The 24480-nt window shown below is 40.0% G+C and overlaps 2 protein-coding genes across 8 annotated transcripts in view; one reads left to right on the forward strand and one right to left on the reverse strand.

The window, feature by feature from the left end:
* Positions 1–1198: 1198 nt before the first annotated feature.
* Positions 1199–8330, reverse strand: stx2b (syntaxin 2b). 4 transcript variants are annotated; one of them, XM_026188430.1, is made up of 11 exons: positions 7987–8330; positions 7811–7885; positions 7613–7712; positions 6953–7027; positions 6800–6873; positions 6078–6186; positions 4738–4811; positions 4448–4585; positions 3984–4094; positions 3728–3836; positions 3498–3559 (listed from the first exon to the last, which is right to left on the reverse strand). In XM_026188430.1, the coding sequence occupies exons 1-10, from the start codon at positions 8014–8016 to the stop codon at positions 3741–3743; spliced, it is 882 nt and encodes a 293-aa protein (XP_026044215.1). In that variant the 5' UTR covers positions 8017–8330; the 3' UTR covers positions 3498–3559; positions 3728–3740. The 4 variants fall into 4 exon arrangements, with proteins under 4 accessions (XP_026044218.1, XP_026044217.1, XP_026044215.1 ...); XM_026188431.1 differs by having other exon boundaries at positions 3521–3556; XM_026188433.1 differs by lacking the exon at positions 3728–3836 and having other exon boundaries at positions 1199–3556.
* Positions 8331–9545: 1215 nt separating this feature from the next.
* adgrd1 (adhesion G protein-coupled receptor D1) overlaps positions 9546–24480 on the forward strand; it is a 42407-nt gene continuing 27472 nt past the window's right edge. The window contains exons 1-14 of one of the 4 annotated variants that reach the window (XM_026188244.1): positions 9546–9982; positions 10092–10128; positions 10475–10591; positions 11060–11155; positions 11536–11658; positions 11762–11938; positions 13971–14231; positions 15612–15679; positions 17013–17153; positions 17276–17326; positions 17801–17927; positions 18234–18341; positions 20498–20573; positions 22166–22307. In XM_026188244.1, coding sequence (XP_026044029.1) covers positions 9908–9982; positions 10092–10128; positions 10475–10591; positions 11060–11155; positions 11536–11658; positions 11762–11938; positions 13971–14231; positions 15612–15679; positions 17013–17153; positions 17276–17326; positions 17801–17927; positions 18234–18341; positions 20498–20573; positions 22166–22307 — 1599 coding nt within the window. In that variant the 5' untranslated portion in view covers positions 9546–9907. The remainder of the gene's footprint in view (positions 9983–10091; positions 10129–10474; positions 10592–11059; positions 11156–11535; positions 11659–11761; positions 11939–13970; positions 14232–15611; positions 15680–17012; positions 17154–17275; positions 17327–17800; positions 17928–18233; positions 18342–20497; positions 20574–22165; positions 22308–24480) is intronic. The other 3 variants (XM_026188245.1, XM_026188246.1, XM_026188247.1) reach the window with 3 other exon arrangements.

Raw genomic sequence — 24480 nt, forward strand, 5'->3', positions numbered from 1 at the left:
TTTATGTGTAAAGTAATACATTTAGCACAGTTGAGGAGACTTGTAAGTATTGCTGTGCCATACTGCAAATTTAGTACAGATACCAAGTAAATACAGGGCCAGTATTGCTGATACCAAGACTTTTGAACTTCGAGCCTATCGCGCTAGTATCAGTCTGATACCAATACCAAGACTGGTATCAATGCTATCGATATTTGATCAAACTCTGCTGGTGAATAACACTGACCACAGCAGAGTAAGAACAGAGTATTACCTTTATTGACAGAAAATTGCAGTAACAGGGCAGTTTAATATATTTCTTTAGCACTCCTGACCAGTGATGGAAGATGATCACCACCTGTGGTGAGTCACTGAGAAGTTTAAATATCTCTTATTTATAGTTCACAAAATGTTCATATTTGTATAATTTCCCTTTCAAACTGACAGATGGCTGCTTACAATTCTCAATCTATTCTGTGGAACGTGGGAGATTTCCCACTAATGACTAACAGTAAACTATTATTCAAAATTTGAAAAGGCACTAACCCAAATAATTAGTCAATGCACAAAATACACTTTGTTATCACTCACCATGCTTTAACATCGACATATTGCCACAGAAATTACTCATCTGAACCAACTGCTGTGACCAAGTTAAATCACAGCTCTTAATGTCCCCTGATTTGACATGTAGGATGAATACTTGGGGGGGGGGGGGAGTCCCAGAGCTCATATTTAAGGACATTCTGTGATATTTCATTCAAAGTACACCTCTGAAAGAGCCTTTGATCTAAGTCAAAGGAGAGAAAAAGAGAGGAAAGGGAAAAAAGACCTTGCCCTCCAGGGACTCACTTCCACTTTCCTAACTAATCTTGTTTGGTTGATTACACAGAAGACAAGTGCTTTGTGCAAAGCACTCATTAGGCCAGAAGTAAACAGCAGCCTCTGTTTCTTTCCGCTTCTTTTAAACAAACTGAACCTCCAAATGTTTGAAGTGTTATTAGAGCAGGCAAAATACCCCTAATTTTGTCTTGAATAGTCAGAGATTTTATTTATTTATTATTTTAAATATCTGGATAGCCCCTGTATATTTAACTAAGAAGTTTTTAAGAAAATAAACAAGGACAGGACTTTTCATTCTGGATTTTTTATTTATTGCATTAGTTAATATCTGTTTTTTCAGTATAAAATACAAAAATCAAGCAAAAAACAAAAAGGTATCAAAATAAAAATGTGTGTTCCTGAAATATTCTTCCAAGAGTCTTACATTACTGCATGACTCTTTTCACAGCAGTATTTCAGTCATCACACTCAGTAGCTGTGACAAATGCACTTAAGGTTAAGGTTTCATATTAAAATGTCAAGAAGGCACATTTACAGTATAACAGTGGATTCTATGTTACTACATGAAATTCCTAAAGGTCTCCTGAGCTGTAGTAGTTTAACATTCACATCACACAAATAACATTATATATACACAACAGGTGAAAAGGATAAAGCACATACTTGAACATGTAAACACAAAGTATGCCGTCAGTGTACAGAGAAGTGAGCTGGTCACATGTTTTGACACTAAAGCAGCAGTTTGATAAAATTGTGACATGCATCAGCTTACCCAATTCAGGGTACACAGCTGGGACATGGTGCCAAACTAGCACTTGGAGAGAGACAGCCATTCATCTACAGTCAGTTAAACAAACCCCACGTGTGTCTGTGGGAGTACCTAGAGATAACATGTGAACTCCACACAGAAAGGCCCCAGCTAGCTGGTAGACCTGAACCCAGGACCTTCTTTCTGCAAGGCAACAGTGCTAACCAGTGCACCACTGTCTGGGCAGTTGTTGTAGCTTTATTAAATTATGATAAAAGAATGATATGCTCTCGTGTCTGTGTTTAATGTGAAGCAGCAGCCAGCAGCTATCCTAGCCTGGGTTAAAAAAAAAGTGTCTATGGCATGTTTATTACTTTAAACATGCAAGTTATACTTAATCCTTTAATCGAACCCTCAACAAGCACCCAAATCATTTCCCAAAATGTCAAACTGTTTCTTCAGCACAAAAAAATCTATTTAACAGCAACATAGAACAACAGTAATCTGCTGTATTGAACAGACGTGCTCTACTTCAGCATAACACAAAGGCCGATGTTGTTGTGTCTATTGTAACTGGTTCTGTGTGTTGACTGTTGCGTCTTTGTTCAGGGCTGATAGCAATTATGATGTTTTACAGTTAAGAAGAATTGATATATTTTTGCAGTGAAAATATAAACCTTGAAACTTTAGAACCACACAAAACAGACTACTGCTGGACCACTACTCTGTGACCTAGAGCAATGTCCCAATCACATCCGATTAGTTACATGCATATAACAAACAATCAAAACTAAAGGCTATTCTGGCACAGTAAAGTACACACAGACTGGAGCTGACCAGTAGCTAGATGAGCTGTGTTTTGAAGGTAGAATAGCAGATATCCTTGAAGTGGTACATCCCACAATCTTACAACCTACTTCTGTTATGACAAGTATGCCCACCTCTATTCCAGTTTTATTGAATTCAGTCTTCATCCTTAAAACTCATCAAAAATAGGAACAAATTTCAGAGTAATTTCAGGCTCACCAATTTGCAAGACCAATTATGGAACAATTTCAGAATAAAGAATGCTTTATTGTTTCATAAATTTTTTTCAGCTTAAACATTTGATATGTTTTCTGTGTTCTATAGTAATGAAATATGAGGATTTGCTTTTGAATAATTACATTCTGCTTTTATTTTTACATTTTATCCCAACTTAAATTTTAAAAATATATTTTGTCTCTTTATCATCAAATATAAGCACCATGTTTTCACTAAGGCATGAAACTGGCAACTGAGGCCATTAACTCCAAAGGAAAGTGTTAAGGAGCCGAGGAATATTTTCCCCACCAAGATCTGTTGCACTGGACTCTGCTGACCACGAGAAGGAATTCATGCTTCTAATTGGACAGACACGCCCTAACTGCCATAAAACAGTAACAATTAATACTTTAAGATGTTGTCTTTAGTGAGTGATTAAATTGCTAAAAAAGCGAAAAATTAAAATAAAATAAAAAAACATTGAAGAATAGCAGGGGTACTGGGAAGATGAGACAAACAGATCTATATCTATATACACATCTGCTGCTAAGCTTTAGGCTTTGATTATTTTTTCTTTTAATTAAGAAAAGGTATTAATTAACACCAACACTTGTGTCCATCATGTAAATATGCCAGATCTGCTTTTTTCATATGTAGTGAAGTGATGTAAACATTAAAACTTTCTTTTACCGTAAAAATGTATCAATTCCAAATATCAGCTGTCAATTGGTTGTTATCAGGAGTCATTGTTTTTTTTAAAAATAATAACAATAATAGGGGAAAAGTTCTGCTCAAGACATCCGTCCTGCTGGGTAGAGGCTGACAGTCCTATTATGAAGTTTGTAAAAGTTTCATCACTTCTGACTGCTGTGGAACTGCACACGATGGAATTCATTACTCAAAGACTCCGACTATTATGATGAGTAAAAGTATGAAACCTCCACACATGGCAAGGTAGAGAAGCTTCTGTCAAAACAGGAGAAAGGAGTAGTCAGAGGAACTGGCTGCATATGAGAAACCGCAGATCCAGTGAAGCATTCGGCAGATGAACATAATATATAAAATAGATTCATAAATTAAGAGATGGATGTTTGGCTCAAGAAAAGGAAGTTGTGGGTGTGGAAGTGTTGTTACCTCACAGCAGGTCTCATGCAGGGGGTTTGGTTAGTCCGACAGACAGGCCGACAATTAGTGCAATAACAGCAAGCAGGATCAACAGAGCAAAGGCAAGAATAATGTATTTCTGGCAAGTGAAGAGGAAGACGGTGTTATTTAAAGTTCATGAATGAAAAGAAATGCTGCTTAGACCACGATCTTATATCAAATTTACCTTTACAAAGATTTATATTTTTTAAATTGCATCAAGAAAGAACCAGAAAGGAGCACATACCCTCCGGGATTTCTTCTGGTACCTGACTGCTTTTTTGGTCTCTTCCTTTGCACGACAAATGTATTCAGCTGCATTAGAGACGTTCTTCTCAATGTTGTTAACCATATCCCCCTGTAAATGAATGCAGATGCTTTTATTTATGGCCGGGATGTCAAACCTATTTCACATCCTGGATCACATACAGGCCACTTTGATCTTAAGCAGTAATTTCTATAGTAGTGGAAAAACAGGAACTTTATGTCCTTTAATTTTGTAAATAGTGAATGACAGTTTGGGGGGGTACACCTCCTTGCTGGACAAGTCTTAGTGGCCACAAGCCTTATGTTTTACACCTCTGATTTGATACTGGTATTTGTGCTATGAGCTCCATTCTAATATACCTAGTAGACAATATTAGAAACAAGTTTTAAAAGAAAAATCAACAGATCTGCTTGTGAAAGTTTCCACTCAGATGAGGCTCTTACCTGAGTTTCTACCAGCATTGCCATGTCCATGAACATCGCATGGAGCTCCCTGATGCTCGTCTCCAAGCGCATGATGTCCTGGTGTCGTGACTCTATCTCGTTCACGGCTTGCCGTGTGATTTGGGAATCAGAAATGATCTGAGGGAGAAAGATTTAATACCTTCAAAAATCCATCCAAAACCACCCCATCGGCACACAACCCCAACTGCAAAAAAGATTTACTCATCAGCCACTAGATGGCAGTCGTGGCATTTTACCAAGCAAGCACATTAATGCTGGAGAAACCGTACATCAGAGGTGAAGATGGATGGATTTCCACTTTCTAACATGTCTTCTAGTTCTTCATTGGTGGTCACTCTTCCAGCTAGAATTAAACAAATAAACAAAGAATTCAAAATTGTCTGGCAGTTTTATTTGATTCATAAGTTTTGGCACTCCTAACAAAAGTGACTGTTTTGGACCATGTGTATTTGCTCCCACCCATGAAAGTAATATGCCTTCATTTGATGTCATTATGGAACTGAGGAAGAATCCCTCTGAATATATTTTATTTCTTTTGCCCCATCTCTGCCTGCTGCAGCTGTCAGTGGATTCATGCCAAAGGGTTGCATAAGAGGTACCGAAATCTACAAACCCCCCCCCCAAAGCTCCTGAAACAATCTCTACAAACAGAGGGCTTTCTTTTACAGCAACCATGCCTCCTGTTGTAAAGTACTCTCCCTGGAGAGAGAGAGACCGCTGTGCAGGTGCTTACTGTATATCGCACACCTTTATCGGTGGCTGTTCCTCAGAGAGACACTCAAAGCAAAACACACCACGCGCTCAGCTCATCGCTACACATCAAGGCTTTTACTTGTGAACGGTGTCAGTTATTGGTGTTTGGCGACAGCACAAACTGAGTCTGGTCAAAGACAGGTGAACTACTGTTGCACAGGCCGCTGAGTGCTCTGCTCGTATCCCGGGCAACGCAAACACAGAGAGGCGTCTCCAGTATCAGGCTCGCCCGTCTGCAGAACTAGAGCCTCTCATTAATGCCGGCCGCAGGGACTGGCTCTGGGAGTCAACCCTTTTTTATTTTTTGCTTTTCACTATTGTTACTCACATATACTTAATACAATGGATCTGCCTGTTTGTTACAGGGATACTGAACAGCGAGGACTTAACACAATAAGCAGAAAGCAAATTACAAATCTGGAGTTATAACAAATATGAATCTTATTGTACCTAAACAATCATTTCTATCTGATATAGAATATTTGTTAATGAGACTACGTTATATGTTGCTAATACGGGAACCATTTTTAGTACATTTCTTTCCAAAACACTGGAAATTTATTGTCTGGGCGTTGCAGAAACCCTATACTATTGCTCTTCTCTGTTTATCAGCACTAAGGCTGGTGTCCAGAGAAGCAGAGAGGAAGCTGGTGCGGTCTGTTTCCTGGATCCTGCCCTAACACAGCTTGAGGGTTTTACTTCTTTTGTCGCCCTTTTAGCACTACTTTTTTAAATTTGTCAAAAGAATTGAAAGTGTAATTAATTTCAAGTCCTGTATGGTCTTCCATTGGTAGTTAATGTAGCCCATTATTCCTGGGCTTATTCAGATACAGGAGTACAATTATTTGTCACTCACTTATCTCCAGCTGTCTCTGGATTCTTCCTTTGCTTCTTTCCCTAAAGGACACTTGAGTCTCGTTGTACTGGGTCATGACCTCCACAAACTTCCTGGAGAGCACAGTGTGCTGAGGACAAGTCAAAACACAGGGACACAAAGTGATAATGTGCTGCAGGCTTTCCAGACTTCTGCTTATCCAGCTCAGGGTTGCCTATCCCAGCTGTTTTAAGGGGAGCGGCAGAGTAATCTGCCACAGAGGTAACACATATAGTGAAAACCATTCACCCTTATGTTCACACCTGCAGCCCATTTAGAAACAGTCCATCTAACCCAGTGCATTTCTTTGGACTGTGGGAGGCCAGAGTACCCAGACCGGATTTAAATCCAGCTCTCTCTTGCTGTGAGGCAACACGGTTAACAGCTGGACCATCATGTCACCCTGCAAAGTTTTAAGACTTAATACCTTATAATTCAGAAGTACAAGATACAAAGTACACGTTGGAAGTGTTGGAAGGTTATGATACAGTTTTTGCTCTTAAACTAGAGAAATATACCATCAACAAAATACAGAAGTAAAGCTGAGAGCTGGATAGTCAGAAGTTATTTTGTCTGGATTTATTTATAATAAAAACAAAACAGCTTTTATCTGTATGAAGTTCTGCATACAGCTGACAGAGTAGTGCTTGGGTCGTCGTGTGATCAGGTATGTGATAAGTGTGCGTGTGTGAGGAGATCGTGACCTGTGTTTTCTGGATCCTGAAGTCTACGGAGGCCCTGTTAGCAGCATCGTCTTTGGGCATGCTCAGCTCAATGGCTGTGAAAAAAAAAGTAAAAATGACATTGTTACACAATTTGAAACACATGAAAGAAATGTGGACGACAGCTGAACTCACATTTTAGTTTGGTTCGCACCACATTGGCATTCCCTTTGATATCATTGGTGAGTGCAGCCAGCTGATCCTTTGTCCCTTCGCACACAAACAGGAGATGTGTTAGATTTGAGTTTGTTTAGAAGAAAAGTCGTCATCCAGGTAATCCAAATATTTGATCTGCTCTGATTTCAGCTGGTCACTTGGCAACGACCCCGAGGCAATAATGGAGAGGTTACAAAATAAAGGACAATTTCCATGTCATGGACACTGTTATGAACTACATTAACTGATTCCATGGCAAAGTAAACTGAGTTATCCTGTGACCAGATTTTCCACTCACACAGTAAAGAAGGCTAGACACTGATTCGGATCTAATTAAAGGATCAGTCATAATTTAAAACCATTTGGAATTTGTAGAAATTCTTTTTTAGTAAAACAGCATGTTTAAATCCCTGATTAAGTCCTGAATCTCACAGTAGTTTGTCAGGTTTGATGCAAATTTGAGTGCTACTTCCTTCACAGGTTTCCGGTCTGCCGGCCATTCATCGCAACTAAGGAAGGAAGACATCTGAAGCACGTTGACTCTGTGCCCAAAAAGACTACTTCCATCCATGCATTTCTAAAAATAAAGCAATAAAAAAAACCTAAAGGATGTTAACATCCTAAACGACCCACACTTACTGTCATCTGTGTTGGGTGCCGACAGGATCATGCTGTGGATCTTCCTCACTTCTTCCACTTGTATGGAGATCTTATCGATGACTCCTCTGACTTCTTCCACCTACACCAGCCGATAAATAAGCAAAGAATCCATCAGTGTCCTCAATTATTATTGCTTTTAGTCTTAATACACATTCTGGAAGTCACAGTAGTACACACCCTTCTGAAAAAGCTATCCATGAATCCATCTTGGTTAACTGTAACTGCAACATCCTCTTCTGTTTGTGAAGCGGCCTACGAGGATGAAAATGTGTTTGAGTGACCTTTTTTTTTAATGCCGCCAGGCTATTTCATGTCACGATCCACGAAGTTGAAGCTAAAACAAAAACACTTACAGCGGTCAGTTCAGCCAGTCGATCCTTCATCACACCGGTCAGCTCGTCTCCCGCTCAGCTAGTTGTAAAGCATATGCTGGCTCTATCCTGTACATCTCCATGTGGAGAGGAACATTGCCGCGCAGTCGGGTCCAGGTGGCTAATAAAAATAGATTTAGTTTAATCTCTGAGATCCAGGCCCACGAGGTTGTGAGATGACAGTCGCAGAAATAGGAAGTCAGTGCCACAGGTCGAGCTTTGTTTGATCAAAACTGGGTCCAAGACACAACTCAGAAATAAACCCAGAAGGGGCTGTTCCTGTTTCAACTCTGCCGATATTCCCCGCTCAACAAGTGCATCGGATCCGTAATAGATCCACAGTAATATCCCTCTCCCCGGGATACGCCTCTCTCTCTCTCTCTCTCTCTCTCTGTCCCTCTCTGTGAGGTCTCTCTCTCTCTCTCTCAGATGACGTTGATGGAGAATCTGGTCCTCCCTTAATCGCATTTGAACTTTATGATAAATAAACTAAATGGCTGCAATCATATTTCAAAAGGGCTGAACTTGGTAGAACTATTACACAAATCTGAAACTATTTGAGGTACCATTGTCAGACTTTAATCTTTTGTGGCATTTCTGAGTTTATTGTAAATCGATTTTTTTAATATCAATTTGTTTTCTTTATTTAATTTGTTTTAGACAGCAACAACAGTTTGCGGTTACATGAAAAGGTTTTTTATAAATAATATATAAGCGCTGCTGGATGGCCGCTAAGCTATTATTCACCTGGCCACACAGTGGCGCTGTTTACCCGCGTAAATCGACTTTTGGAGCCTTCGACGGGACTCCTGATGACTTCCCCATATGTGGATGTCATCCAAACTCTAAATGCCCAACTCTCATTACGCATTTCACAAACCGAAATTACCGAGCCAAAAGTCAAACAAGGGCCCACTTCTCATCTGACAACAACATAGGTCTTGTTTTATGTTTCCACTTGGAGTGCTTTGAGTTCTTCTTTAATACTGATCTTATTTACAGAACTTTCATACTTTAGTGTGTGTGTGTGTGTGTGTGTGTGTGTGTGTGTGTGTGTGTGTGTGTGTGTGTGTGTGTGTGTGTGTGTGTGTGTGTTGTTTAACTGTAACTCAATTTGTTTTTAAAAGGGGTTTCTGCTCCTTTCCCACATATCTAGGCATATCTGTGCAACTTCGCAGATAGCACTCAGCGTATTCCTATTATTCCTAGAAAGGTTTTGCATGCTGTTTGTGTAGCTACTCAGTCATCCAGGTTATTGTAGTCTTCAGAGCTTGAAAAGAAAGAAAAAAGCTAGACAACGCGACTCTCCACCAGTTGTCGGAAGAAGCTTGCTCGAAACGTCTTTAAAATCGTATGCTATTTACAAATATTTTGAATACAAACTCAGATGTGCATCTGTGGATCACACGGTGCACACCCTGATCTCACTCCCCGTGCAATCTCCAATTACGCACAAGTAACGCCTTTTACGCACAAACTTTACCGCCCCTTCTTAGAAGATCCAAAGAAAATGACTTCACGTTTTGCAATTCCCACGTTCAGTCCAGCAGCAGCCCAGCACAGCTCAGCGGAGCTCCTGTACTCCTTGAGGCTCCCAGATGCAGGCAGAGAAATTCTAAGAAAACGGCTTTTTAAATTTTCGGATAAATATTAAGGATTACAATTTTCTGGAGTTGGGCTTCAGTTTTTATCATGAAAGGACAACTTCTGAAGTTTTTCGGCCTCATGCCACAACTCTAAATTGAATGCTTTATTGAGTCAGTGCTTCTATTTATTTTCTTTGGGTATTTCTAACCTTGGACAAATGGACTGATCCGAAGTTTTATTTTTATTCTATTGGTACAATGAGCGGTGCTTATTGGATTCATCTTCACCCGTGGAATTAAGTTGTTTCAGAGATTTAATGTTATATTTTGCAGAGACTATGGCATTTTGTTTGCGGATTCGCATTTTTACAGCTTTTGTCTCCTTTATTAAGGTAAACTTAAAAAAGGCACATCATGATGAAAATGCCTAGCAATTCCTCTCATGTAGCAGAACGAACTGTGCACTGCAGACTTTATAAGTTATTTTTAATTTCTTAACAGGTTTATGCTCAAGTGGCGCAAGCTCAGAAGCATCCAGGTAGTAAGACATTTCTGGACTGACAATTTTCCTGTGTTTCCAGTTGCTAGATTAAAAATGAAAAAAGAAAGAAAGAAATAATTTGTAAGATCCTGTTTTACCATCTGCTAATTTCCATGCCAGAGGATGTTATTGCTTTGTTTACTTCTTCTGCTTAATCAAAATAGTCTGCTTCATAAACAACTTTTTTCCAGTTGTTTGCATCATTATTATCATCACTGTCTTTTTAATCCACCCCAAACCCAAAATGTAGTTCTGGGAAAATAAATTCTGATTAATGAGGCAGTGCTTGATTGGATGAAAAGCCCTTTCTGGATGCCTGTTTATGCTTGACTTGTCCATCCAGGCCTGGAGGTATTGGACACGGCCTCGCATTACTGGCCGCTGGATGCAGTGGAAGGAATCCATGAACTGTGGGATCATAATGGAAACAGATCAGGTTATATTAACGGAAGCAACATAAGTATGTGAATATGAAAACACCTGTTCGATTTAAATGTATTTTTACCACCCATCTTCCAGCCAAAGCTATATGATTTTGATTTTAATGCCAGATTTATGAGTGAAATTACAGTCAATTAAAAAAAAATAGGATTTAAAAATGCTGCAGTACATCGTTTACAAAAATCTATAGTTTGGAGATGACATTTGCCTAATTTTTAATTAAATATCATTTGCAGCAGTGTTGTAGATTCCTCATTCAGTGAAAGATTAAAGTTAAAGAGGGATCGGGTATAGACTTGGGCATGATGTGTGAAGTCACACTGAGTTTTCTTTGACCACTGCCACCTCGCACGCTGGTCACCATCACTCTGTCTCATACCTGTGCATCACGTCCCTCCCATTGCTTTCCTTTCACTGTTCTGTCTTCTGTTTTTTTGTCCGTATTGGTGTGAATCACTTTTTTTTTGTCTCTGTTGTTTTTGTCCAGCTATCAGAATCCACAACCACACTGTGCTCCCTTCTTCCCATAATTCTTCCTATGTGTACAATGACTCTGCCTACACTAACATTTCTGCAATACTAGGTGAGGATCCATCACTTTTCCTCTCACTGAAAATCATTTGTGCATCACCCACTGCCTTCTGTTGTTCCCTCTGTATTGCCACACGGTTGAGCTGAGCCCTCCACACTTTTCTCCCCATTCAGTCTTCGGTTCTTGCAGACTGAAATGAGGACTTCTTGGTATGTTGATGATAAGGGATTGTTCTTTAACATTAAATAAACCTGAAGTCAAGTAGGAGACTTATTGACTGGCTTCTGACATGAGATGCAAGTAAAGCTGCAAAATCTTTATGTTCATCATGCAAAACAGCGTGTGGTTAGATGACTATAAAGTCACTTAAACGGTTACAACACCTTCCTGTTTTTAAATGAAATTTTTCCTCTAAATTGTGCTTTTCCCAGACATTGTTGAAGGAATGGTCAACAAGGGCATCTTTCTGAATGGAGATAACGGTGGCACCTTTCTTCACTTTGGAAACTACCAGAACACGTGCATTAGTGACCCTAATTTATGTGGTCCTGAGGGTGAGTGCACTGCACTTAATCTATAATTGAACAAGTTATCGTTTAGCTTGTAAAACTGTTCAGTTCCTGTACTGACGGCTGCTGGGTTTTCATCATCCTCTAGGCATTACCTTCTCCTTTTTTTGGAAAAACCACGAGTCAGCCTCCCGCTTTGCTGTCGCTTCTGGAGGAAAAGTTATCTCCAATGGCTTCTCAGTCTACACAAACCCTTTAGGAGGATATGTGGAGTTTTACACTCGTAGCAACAAGCACAGATGGCGGGCCAACATCGACGTTCCAGGTACGCTTAATACATTTCCTTTCACATAGTTACATTTCCCACAAGGAATCTATTTTGGTCTTGAACACACCATAAACTAATGGTTATATAATTGCATTCATGACTTTGTTAACTGAGACCAGATGTAACTACGGACAGTTGATTTGACAAAGATGGGGGTAGATTTCTCAAATCTTTTGCTGTAGCACTAAACATACAATTTTTTGGAGATGGCAGACAACATGTGCAAAATAATGTTCGGTGTTTAGTTTTGGTGTCAAGTTAGATGAGATATGAAACACAATAAAAGTCAGAGTGTGACCAATATTTTGAATTAATTTCTGAAAATGAAATTACTTTCTTTTCTTTTTTTTCATGAGATGGGCTGATACTGTAAACAGTTGACAAAATGAAATAAACCATGTGAGATTCAACATTACGTGAAACTTTTACCAATCGCTATTCTCTTCTCAAATGACTTGTGTCATCCTTGTTTTTCCTGCAGTTACTCAAGGTCTTGGTCGTAACTCAATTTTGATGCTAGTGTTCGGTTATAAAGATCCAAACGTCATCTGGTTCTCATACAATGACATGTTGAGCCTTGGGGACATAATGTCAAAATATGTCACTTCTCTTTCTTCTGATTTGGGAGAAAAGGTTTTTGTGGGTGAATGAGTAAGACTCGAGGGCCTGTGTGACCCAGTGTGTGATTGTAAGGTGAAAGTTAATAATATAAAAATGTACATTTAGAAGTGAATGAGAGACTTGCAAGCTGAGCTTGGTCTTTGGTACATCCAGTACTGCTTATATTGCAACCACAAATGACATGTGTTTTGGTGGTTTTGGCTGTCTGGCATGTGTGACGGGGAAGGCATTGTCTTTTGGGACTTCTCTATTGTTTATTAATTTCTCTGTTCTTGTGATGCACAATTCATTGTAAATATTGGCTGGAGTTTTTGGTTTGTGCAAACCATAAAATCTAGCATCTGGAACTGAAGGAGTAATAAATTACTAAATCAGTCAAAAGATTAAGCTCGATTAATTAATGGAAAAATCAAACATTTTAGTTGACAGAGTTAATTCAATTCAGTTCTGCTTTATTTATAAAGTGCCAAATCACAACAACAGTCCCCTCAAGGCGCTTAATGTTAGTTGAGTTTTGGTTCTTCGCTTAAGACAGCGCCATCAGCTGGTCAAAATGTAAAATTGTGTAGTGTTCTTGCTATTCTAACTATTCTTGCTAAACTAACCCAGCATCTTTCTGAACTTAATAGGCTATCTCACAAAAGCCATGTATCTATGTTCAGCCTCACATAGCTGTTAGCACGGCTAGGAACTTGTGTTTAAGACACACACAAATTCTATTCAGTTCAAGCCAATATTGTTTTTATATTCTCGGGTAGTAGAACAGGTCACCTACAATCTGGAAGGCTTGCGGGTCGATCCCTGGCTGCTCTCCGATGCATCCATGAGTTCAAATTTGCAAAGCACCTGGTGACAGCGGGAATGAAAAACTCCCTTTTAACAGGAAGAAAGCTTGAGCAGAACCAGGTGCAATGAGGGACAGCTATCTGCTGTGACTGGTTTGGGATGAGGGGAGGGAGACGGGCAAAAAGACACAATTTAAAAAACAAATATTAAATTTAAAAAGCTAGAACCAGCAAATATCAGTGTGAGTTTCATTTGATGAAAGCTACTGTGCATTGAGAACACGTCATCGTTTACTTTCTGGGTTAAACCAAGCATGAAACATGGTGTCTGCAATATCAGTCGCTTTAAAAAGGCGACCAATGACTGAAAACATTTGCAACACCACACACTCAGTGTATTTTCCCGCTAAACGTATTCACACATGAAAAGCTACAATACCTAAAACATTATAAAGAAATCCCAACAATCAGGTAATCCCCTGTGAGCAAGCACTTGGCAACAATGGGAAAGAAAAAACTTCCTTTAAACAGGAAGAAAGTTCTGGCAGAATCAGACTCAGGGAGGGGTGGATTCAATTCTTCAACAATTGAGCGTTTCTTTCATTTTATGTTTACGTTATTAGGGCCATACTGGACCCACATCCTCTTTACATGGACTAAGAAAGATGGCCTGAAGGTCTACATCAATGCGACCCTAACTGCTGAGAACAAAAACGGAAGCATCTCAGAGGAAACCTATGGAGACCCCTACCCTGACCTCGTCATTGGAACTGCCAACAATAAGGGATATAGTCACTATGTAACAGGAGCCTTTGATGAATTCGTCATCTGGGAAAGGGCCCTTTCACCTGAGAACATCTCACTCTACTACAATGCAACTATAGGTAGGACCTGTCTACTATTAAAAAAAACCTCCTGACATTTTTGAAGATGCTGATTTATTAAAATGCTTCCTCCCTTTTGGCTTTTCTCTGAGGAAATCATGGGTTAAAAAGCAATTTCCGTCTTTATCCATGCTACATTCCATCCACAGAATTCATGCTTAACAGAAGCACATCAAACCATGCAAATATAGCCTGCCTCACTGTCAAATGGCTCTTCTTGCAGAAACCATTTTCATGACCTTCAAGTGCCATGGCTTCCATAGTTTTGCCTTATAAGTATTTATAAGAGTGCAAAGACCTGAGTTGAGATGCAGGGGCCAATCATTTTAATATAATGTGACAAGTTACAACACGCTAGGACAAAACACCCAGAAGCTTTTCTGTTTTTGTTCAGTAGAGAGCCATAAAAGGACACAAAATGGCATTTATGAGAATGTAGAAAAAAATGAACATTCTGCTTTGTGGCGCTTTATATTGTAAGGTAAAAACTTACAATATGAAAACAGAGAAAACCACAACAATGAGCTTTGGCAACATTGGGAAGGAAAACCTCCCTTTTAACGGGAAGAAACCTCTAGCAGAATCAGCTGGGGATGAGGGGAGGAAGACAGGATAGACTTTCTGTGGAAGAGAGCAAGAGATTAATAATAACTATATTACAGTATATAGTTATGATTATATTTTCTAATATAAGATATTAGAAAATTTCATTTTAATCTGAAAAATATTCGACACTTAATGAAATGTACCTTTTTAGCTGAGCGGTTAAAGCATTTTTGGTTGCAGATAAGTCTTACCGATCAGTAAAGTTGAACTCCTCTTGTGTATGGTGTTGATATATAAAGACTGCTACAGAGAATTATTTTGTGGTCACGATAAAGCCAGAGAGTCTTGATTTCTTTATTACCCGACAAGAAGAGCCTGACTGTTGTGGTTACAGAGAAATATTTTTACCTCTGCAGAACATGCATATAAAATGCTGTATTGAACTAAAGAAGAGCTGACTAATATGTCTAATGTACATCCATATATGGTGTTTTTCTGGTAGTGGCTTAGAGCTGTTTTTATTAAATGACAGCAAATATATAAAATGTGTTTGAGCCCGGTACAGAAATTAGTGGCAGACTATTATGTGGTGGAGTATCCCACTTTTGCGGAGGCTGTAAAATACCTCCTCTCATGACCGGGCATTACACTCACACTGTAAGCTTGAAGGTGATAAAATCCAGCCACACTACTGCAGCCTGACCCAGCTGCATTCAACAAAGGACCTAAAAAAAAGTCACAAAAAGGCAAGGCTAGACTAAACCATGATTAAAGAGAGGAGTGATGCTAAGCTATACCGTGTCCTGTTTCAACCCTTTGTATTGTCTTTTCTAGCTTGGGACATGGTTTCTAAAACAACACCTAGAATCTCCAAGGAAGTGATCTCAACTACGCCAATGGCCGTAAGTGTCTCAGGGTTTCTTTGAACAATAAAAGCATAGTAGAGGGGACAGTAGAGGAGGGTCTCGCCACAGAACACCAGTGAAAACTAAAGCCCTAAAAAATTGGTTTTATATCATTAAACAAATTAGATTATTTTTGTAACAGAGAATGACTGAGCACTCAGTATCTTGTTAGCTGTACAGAAGGTAATTTTAGCTCCTTGTTAGCAAACTACATTTGTTAGCTACTCACAGTTTGAAACCCCAAGAGCTACAAATCCATGGGCTTCAGTTAGCATGCTAAATGTTAAAGTTCATGATAACACAATTAGAAAAATGCTGTATGTCTTTTTGGAAGGACTGCCAGGAGAAAGCCTCTTCTCTTAAAAAAAAAAAAGAAAAAAAAATCATGGCGGCTTGTCTTTGGTTTGCAAAGCTGCAAACTAATCATAAGACTTCTGGAACAGTATCCTTTAGATAGATAAGATAAAAGTGGAGTTGTTTGGGCAAAATGCCCAGCGAGACGTTTGGCAAAAACCAAAGCATATCAGCACAAACACCTCATACCAATTGGCAAACACAGTGTTGGAGGGGTGATGATTTGTGCTTGTTTTGCAGCCAAAGGACCGGAGTGCCTTGCAATTTTTTTAGTTGACCATGAACTTCTCTGTATACCAAAGTGTTCTAGAGTCAAATTTGAGGCTAACTGTTCGACAGAAGCTTTACCCGAAATGGATCGTGCAACAGGATTACAAGCACAGCAGCAAATGTACAACAGAATGGCTGAAAAGAAAAGATTGACAAATACTGTACAACGGTAATTTCTCAGTTTTGGTATAGATTAGGATTAATTTATTGGATGTTAAAAATATAGTACTCTTACAATGTGTGGGTGATGAAACCCCATCTCTGTACCTCAACATCATTGGAAACTATTACCAGAGCGTCTTTGAGCCAAAACACATATGAAAGTCAATAAAGAAGTAACAATGAAGGACTTTTAGTTGAATGCACACAAAGAGTTTATTTCCTGTTGAGGCATTTTTTTTCTTTTAAAGACAAATGGAAAAAAGCAAATAGATAACACATGTGAATAGAAGCAACCTTTTTATCGAAAGGCTTTGTTTGTAGGAAACAACTAAAGAAATAGAAGATGGTAGGCAGAGTCAGTCAACAGTGCACACTACAGCGCACTCCTTGTTGGGCACTAATCTGAAAAAGACCAATGCCGAAACTCTGGTCCAAAGAGTTTTCTCTAAATTCAAGCTATCAGTCACTAAACATCCTGTGTATACTGGAACTCGCTGCTCCTGGCAGTAAACTTCATTTGATGCCCGATGTGCTGTCTCCCCAGAGAGCCGCTGATATGAGTCCCCCTGTCATCAGCAGTCTCCAGGAGGAGCTCCGACCCACAGACTTCTTGCCAGTGCAGAGTTTCCTGAAGACGCTGCCCAATGGAACCATTTCTCGTGATACTGCGAACAACCTCACACAGGTCTTGAAACACAGTCCAAAACACATGTTGCTGTTGCAAAACCAATTCATACACACAGATACAATACCCACCCATGCGCATATGATGCAACAATTCTATGATGTTCATTTTCTTCCACCCAGGGTTTGCTCAAAAGTGTGGAAGAAGTGCTGTCTTTTCCTGGACTGACAGAGGTAAATGGGTTCACTCTGTAGTTGTGCAGTATCCAAACATGACGAAATGTAACGTATGCAATGTGGCGAATACGTTAATGTAACACACCGAGGATATCTGGATGTTTAAAACTGCGTAACTGACTATAAAGATTTTTGCTTCCTCCACTGTGCAATTGTTATGGCCAAATCACAAACACAAGAGAGCGGTTTCAGTACACTGGGTGTTCAGAACAACCTTGCTTGTTTTTGTAAGAGCAAGCTGAAACAGATGTTCACATCAAACTTGGACAGTAGATACAGTGTAGTGAGTGAGTTTGAGCCAACCGAATTATCAAGTTTTTGTCAGGTTTTTTGTCAGGTTTACAGTGTAACTCTAGACGGTGACACTATCACCTGTTTTTATACTGTGAGCAGTACTCTCCGTGACAAACAACAAAATCAGAAACAGTGAATCAGTTGTCAACTTTTTCTCGTTGGGTCATTGTTCTCTAGCAGCAGTCCACCCCTGTGGTCAGCGGACTGGTCAAGACAGTGGACAGAGTGATGGAACATGTAGTGACTAACCTGGAGGACAGCCCGAACTCTCTCATCTCCCTGGATGGAACATCTTTTGTTGCAGGTCAGTAAAGTGTCAGGTTCTCCATAAAGTAAGTCATTGTTTGTAGCTTTTGCGGACTCCAAGCCTCAAGTTGACATCATTAGTTTTGTAATCACGTCAGGACAACATTTGTTCAGAGAAGCACAAGTTAAGCTTCTCCACTTTTCCTCTCCTGAGTTTTTTCCTCATTTTTTATTACTGTCTCTCTCCCAAGGGGTTGTTTGATGTTTGTGATTCCCCCCCGACAAAGCAAATCGGTCTTGTTACTTGCTTGTCACTTTGTTTTTCTCAACAGTTCTCCCTTTTCTTAACCTCTGACCTCCACAGATTACTCTCTGATGAAACTCCCACAGAATTTTGAGCTGTCACATTACCGCTTCCCCACAGAAGGCAAGAGCTACATCTCTGTGCCTGGAGAGGCGTTCGCAATGGAGTGTAAGTACTAGCACTACAGCCTCTGCATGTTCACTGACAGGTGCTCATCGACGTGCAAGGAGAAACTTTCGGAGGATTCTTTGCATAGACAGACCAGTAGCTGGGTTTGAGTGTGAATACCTCACATTAGCCGTGCACTGATTCTGCCAAGAGAAAATTGTCCAGCTGGGAGACTCTTGTTACCGGACGGTAATTTATTATCGTAAGATTTAGGACTACTAACATGGCATACAGTTAAGGACAGGAGTGCCATGAGAGCTTTTGTGTGGCTTTATGGTGTACTGTAGAAACCCAGCTATGACTTTAATGTTGGCAGTTACCCTTTTATTCAGAACAGAAAGAATGAGAGAGAGCGCACTTTTTCTCCACTTTCCTCCACCGTTAAAAGGAATGGATCCACGTAGTGGTGCAAGGGAGAGCAGTAATTACAGTGGGCATTAAAACTCTGTTTGTTTGACTTTGTGTTTAGGTCAGATTCCCTTGGCTCCACCTGGCTCTCGCATGCACTGAGTTGCCATACAGAACGAACTCTTAATAATTAGTTAAAGGGCTATTATCAGAAGTGGAATACATGTTATTGCTTAACACATTAGAGCCAGGAACAAATTAACTCTGAATACCTGGCTGCCCATAGTGCTCCAAGGACAGATTTTATATTCTAATTAAGAACAGAAAATGCTGCATATTTTGCGTTTTGTTTTTTCTTGTTCTCTCGCTCTTCTGTAGGAGAGTTGTACAAGTGTACTGGCCCAGTCTCTGCTGAGGCTCACTGGGATGCATTCTGTTGTAATATATATATGTATTCCACTACAGATTACAGAATACATGGCCCAAAATGTAGTTTGAAGCATATTCTTAACTTGATGTGAGTAACGTATTCTGATGCTGTGTGAATTATTACTATTACTGAAGGCTACTTGCCGCCGAGCTAACATTGTTAGCTAGCGTTACCTGAGTTCATAGAGCGCAGACTGTAGACTTGATGGATAGCATTAACAACCTGCTAGCTGCAAACGATCACATGCAGTTCTGAAAACAATACCAGCTAGATTTTTAAATCTTAATATAAAATGAGTAACATTAGGGTGGACTTTAGGTAAGGCTGCACTTTTTGCAGTGATCTCGCATAGAAAACTTTCTGTATCAGTAATATGTTTTCTTTTTGTCTGCTTTCAAAACTGCACACGATTATTTGCAGCTAGCAGGTTGTAATGCAGCTTTCAGTAATAGTAATACATCACACAGCAATGGTACATCGCAGATACTGAAGTGGCACATAACCCAGGTAGCTACTACAACTAAAACAAGATAGCTGCAGTAGGCTAACCTTAGTTTTTAAAAAAGAACTTACTCCCAGATGTTTCTTTAGGTTGGAGTCTTTTGAAGATGAGAGCAGCTTGGTTGCTGACAAACAGAGTTTGCATTGCGCAGTCAGATTTCCGGTCAGAGCCTCTTATTGCGTTTTTTGTTTGGGTTTCCACTGGCGTGAAATTACCAAAATTAGAGAGGAGATAGAGAGGAGATAGCCTAACATATGAAACAGAAAAAGACCACCATGTAATCCATTGATTTTAACAAAGTAACTGTATTTCCAATTATCACCTATTTAAGCAGTAACTGTAACGGAATACCGTTACTCATATTTTGTATTTTAAATACGTAACGCCGGTACATGTATTCCCCAACACTGGATGGATTATATATTTATTAACAGTTTTCTGTTGCGTATCCATATTGTTTGACATCTGCTTTTGTTGTTCTAGAGCAGTTCCCAAGTGAAAGGCCTTTGAAAGGAGGAACAGGGCCATTAAGCATTTCCTCCAATTTCATTGTTTATCTTAAAGTATTAAGGTGGGACCGAGCTGAACGATAGGTCAAGTCAGGGGTGGGGGAGCAGACCCCCAGCTCTCCTGGTGAAGTCATTTAGACATTTCACAAGCTTTCCAACATCCACATGGGTTTGCGGCAGTCTTGCTTTTCACCCCGGTGCGAGTATAGGACTGTCCCATTAGCCCGCCGGTGCCACCACACTGTAGCAAGCCAATGTTAATTAACTTGCCTTCTTTGTGAGTGTTTTAGCAGCACTGCTTTACATTCCCGGCCCTCAGCTCATTTCTTTCACATTCAGTCTGCGCGTGTTGTCTTCTTCTCCTCAGCTCAAACCACCATTGTTGGCCTTTTTTATCACAACATGCACAGCTACTACAAAGAGATCAGCCCTGTGAAGACCAGGTAAGATGACACAGCATGCTACCAAACGTGAAAAGTAAAATCTTGAAAGGTCTAACTAATAATAAACAGCAACAAGAACAAAAGCGCAAAGTCAGGGACACTGTCTTTGTACTTCCTGTGTGGGAAATGGGTAAGCTGGCACCAAAGGCGCCCCTGCTTCCTGAATTGCAGAACAGCTGATGCCCCAGGCCAAGGCCTTATCTGTTTTTTTCTCTCCTATCTCTCATCACACCACTGAGCTCTGATACACCCTGCTATTAGCTCTTTCACTTACTGTTCCAACACTGGATCAGCTTGTTCCAGCTTTTAACTCAGTTTGACATAACGGTGATTAAGCATCTTGTTGTTCCCCACTTTTGCATCCATCTAAATTAAGTCAGAAATGTTTATGGCAGTACATTTGGAGGCTGCTAGGCCTCCCTTTGTATCGTAAGAGGGAGACGATGTTTGTGTGACCGCAATGTCAAATTGGGGTCACATGATCATCTTGAAAAACTTGTCATGGAATAATTCTGGCACTAAGTGTGATTCATTAAACAGACAGATGGTTAAAGTCTCATCTAAATGTCAATGCTCTGGTCCTGTGTTTAACACGTATGTGGGAATGCCAGTTGCAGATAACAGTGGTGATAGATGCTATTGTGAAGCAAGAGATCTGGAGTACTTCTCCTTTTAACCAACTATCAACTTTGATCCACTGATGAATTTGTAAGTTTGCTCACTTACCAAGAAATGAACATTTTTATGCAATCCTCTTTTAATGAAGAGACAGATAAGCTTAACCAAATATCCAGAAAACAGAAACGCATTATATAAAGGTTATAAATTGATTTGCTTGTCATTTCCTGAAATAACTATTCGATCCCCTACAACCCAGCCACAATTCTTGCTTAGACTTGTTGTGTGCCCACAGTCATGCACGGAGGAGGAAACATTAGGTAATGGATGAGGCCATGTAATGTAAAATCAGCCAGAACACTGAGAATGGGTCATGGATGGGTCTTCCAGCATAACAATGACTCCAAACATACTGCTAACTAGCTACTCAAAGGAGTAGCTAAAGAAGAAGCATATAAAAGTCAACTGCGTAGACGGCCTTCAGGCTTAAGTCCTATAGAAAATTTGTAGAGGAGCTGAAGCTTCAAGTTAGCAAACGATAGCCAAGAAACCTAAAGGATTTAGAAAGTTTCTGTAGAGAGGAGTGGAACAAAATCCCTCCCGAGATGTGTGCAAGAAGCATCTTACTGCTGTGCTTGCCAACAAGAGTTTCTCCAACAAGTGCTAAGTCATGTTTCGCCTGTGGATCAAATACTTATTTCACTCAATGATTCAATGTCTTTTTTTTCTATATTTTGGTATATATTCTTGCTTTCTCCATTAAATTGAAGTTACTATAAAATTGGAGATGTTTCATTTCTTCGTAAGTGAGCAAACTTACAAAGAGTTGGGATCTGCAGGGGATCAAATAAATCTCCCCCCCACTGTATGTCTGCCATTTCTTTCCGTCTCTTTCTTTTGTATGTTTGTCTGGCTTTCTGCTTCAGTTTCTTTTTTAGATTATCTAAGCCAATTCTCCCCTTTTTATCTCTTAGGATTAATGAAGCAGCTGATTACAAGGATCACAAAATCCATGTAGCAAGCTGTCTGATTTCTTTGAAAGTGGAGCCTCTGCCAGCCCTGTCGGTCAACCTTTCTGGAGCGCCACTCATAAAGATTGTGCTCACCCATGTTTTGGTAAGACTGTAATTTGCATGTCCCATTTCTTCCTCTCTGACTCATTTATCTTTTTTTTCCATCTTGGTGAGTAATACTGGGAAAACTAAGAGAGTTTCTGCTTGTCTCAATTGTTGGGTGTGGGATGTTATCAGAGGGGAGAGCTCTGCCTATGGTTTCGATAGCGGTCGGATCTCTTCACATGAAAACTGTCGGCTCTATTTTTGGTATATGCTTATGTAAGACGATGGCTGTCCATCACTGACTGACTGAGGTTTGCGCAGCTGGGCATTTACCAGCACAAAGAGCGAAGCCTGGTTTGGTTTTCATTAGGCTGCCTAGCATTTCCCTTGCGGAGCATTTGGCTTCTAGAAAGCGAGCTGATTATGGGCATTTGAGCTGCAAGCTTAGGGCACTTTAAAAGGAACAATAACTTTATTTTATGAACAACATATTTTTCTTTGGTACTTTATGGCAGGGACAGTGCCAGCTTTCCATGGGAAATTCAGTCAAAACTGGAAATTAATTGACCAGTGTCTATTGCATTAGCTTGTGTTCCTGTAAACTCATAAATGTGGTGGCAAACTTCACAATCTTGTATTTGTTTTATCTTAATTAGTTGTGTTGATAAGCTGTTAGATTATCATGCAATGGCATTAATGAGGCGGTTGACTTAAGCACACTGCAATGTATTTCTGTTTCTTTTACAAGTCCTGCATGAATGATCGACTTTCTGTAGAAGTGAATCAACCCCCCCTCCCCACTCATAAAAGCAAAAAAGAAACTCATGCAGCTTTATGAAACCATGGTAATATTGCTTTGTTTGCCTTCATCTTCCCTGGTGAAATAAATGTTTATGCTGTAATTATCTGGCCTGGTTTCTGTGACAATGATTGCTCTGTTTGTTTTAGCGGACACCATGGGAGAGGAGTTAAAATTTCCTTTGTTATGGTAGTGCTGGAGATGCTCAGCAGTTCTCCGCTCTGTTTCTGTTTTAAGGTGTTTCTATTTTAGTTGGATTGCCCTTACCACTGATGTAAGGATAAATCAGGTTACATGCATTCTTTCCTCTCTATCCCATTACAAATAGGCTGTTATACTTATTAGTAATGCATGCTGATTGGAACGCACCGAGCCAGCGCATTTCTGTTGCACATAGCTCAGGCTGTGATTTATTACGAGGAGCCACATCGTAATTTGGCATGCAGAACTTTTGGCTCTGGTCGCATCCAGAACAGGTTGTTTTTGCTAAAACTGCACAGACCTGTTGTTGGATTTAGTCAAAAAGAAACTATTTTGGTTGTTTTACTAGTTTTGGCAAGGTGTCGATACTTATCACCTCCCTAGCTTGAAGGCAGGGTGGGCTGCTGACACAGTATGTGGCAGACATTACCCGTCATAGTTTATGTTGGTCTTTACTGTCTGTACTAAACCTCAAACATGTCTGCTCATGGCACCGGTTCACTGGGCTGGAGTAAGTGATTTGCGGCTGACCTCTCTGTTTACCCCCTGAGAATAGGTAAGTGCACAGTGACTTCATTAAAGCCCAGTGGGAGTGCTGAATGTGTCTAGCACAGAAATATGTCAGCTCCCTCATCCGTCTTTTCGTGCTGTCGTGGCTACGACAAGCTCTGTGTTTCGTCTCTGGTACTGTACAGTCAACTACTATCCTGGCTCAGACACAAAGTCTCATCCATTTTCTCTGTCTGACACTTGGAATGCTAAAACATATGATATCATGGAGTGATGGAGTCACCAGCCTGTAAATAAACCTTTGTTATAGCAGGTACTACTCACTCAAGTCAAGGTCTAAATCATGTGGTTGCCATCTGAGTGACCTTGCATCCTTGACTGATGCTCTGAGCTCAGAGACTCAATCACTTCTGCAACCACGCTTTGTGGCATGGAGCTGGTTTGATAACCTGACTAGGTGTTATCATCAAAGGCCCACAGGCTTTCTCACGCCTTTGAGCTGCGGTGGTGATTGGACCCTGGCTCTTTTGGTGATTTATTACGGCTGTCTGACTCTGGTTTACTTTGAGAGGGGTGAAGGCGGCGAAGAGGAAAAAAACGGTGTGAAGCACTGAGGTCTGTAGTTAAACATTAATATATACATTTAAAAAAAGAGGCTGGGACCTTCTTTTTATCCTCTACTGGCATGAAAGCATCACACTGATGGTATGAAGTGAACAAA

The sequence above is a fragment of the Astatotilapia calliptera genome, chromosome 12, assembly GCF_900246225.1.
Source record: "Astatotilapia calliptera chromosome 12, fAstCal1.2, whole genome shotgun sequence".
Classification (NCBI taxonomy): domain Eukaryota; kingdom Metazoa; phylum Chordata; class Actinopteri; order Cichliformes; family Cichlidae; genus Astatotilapia; species Astatotilapia calliptera.

Bases quoted from the DNA above. Each gene is read 5' to 3' on its own strand.
- stx2b (XM_026188430.1), bottom strand. From the start codon at position 8,016: ATGAAGGATCGACTGGCTGAACTGACCGCT. The intron at 7,713-7,810 runs GTGTGTACTACT...CGGCTGGTGTAG, and splicing joins TGGATAGCTTTTTCAGAAGG to GTGGAAGAAGTCAGAGGAGT. The intron at 6,874-6,952 runs GTGAGTTCAGCT...TTTTTTTCACAG, and splicing joins GGTGCGAACCAAACTAAAAT to CCATTGAGCTGAGCATGCCC.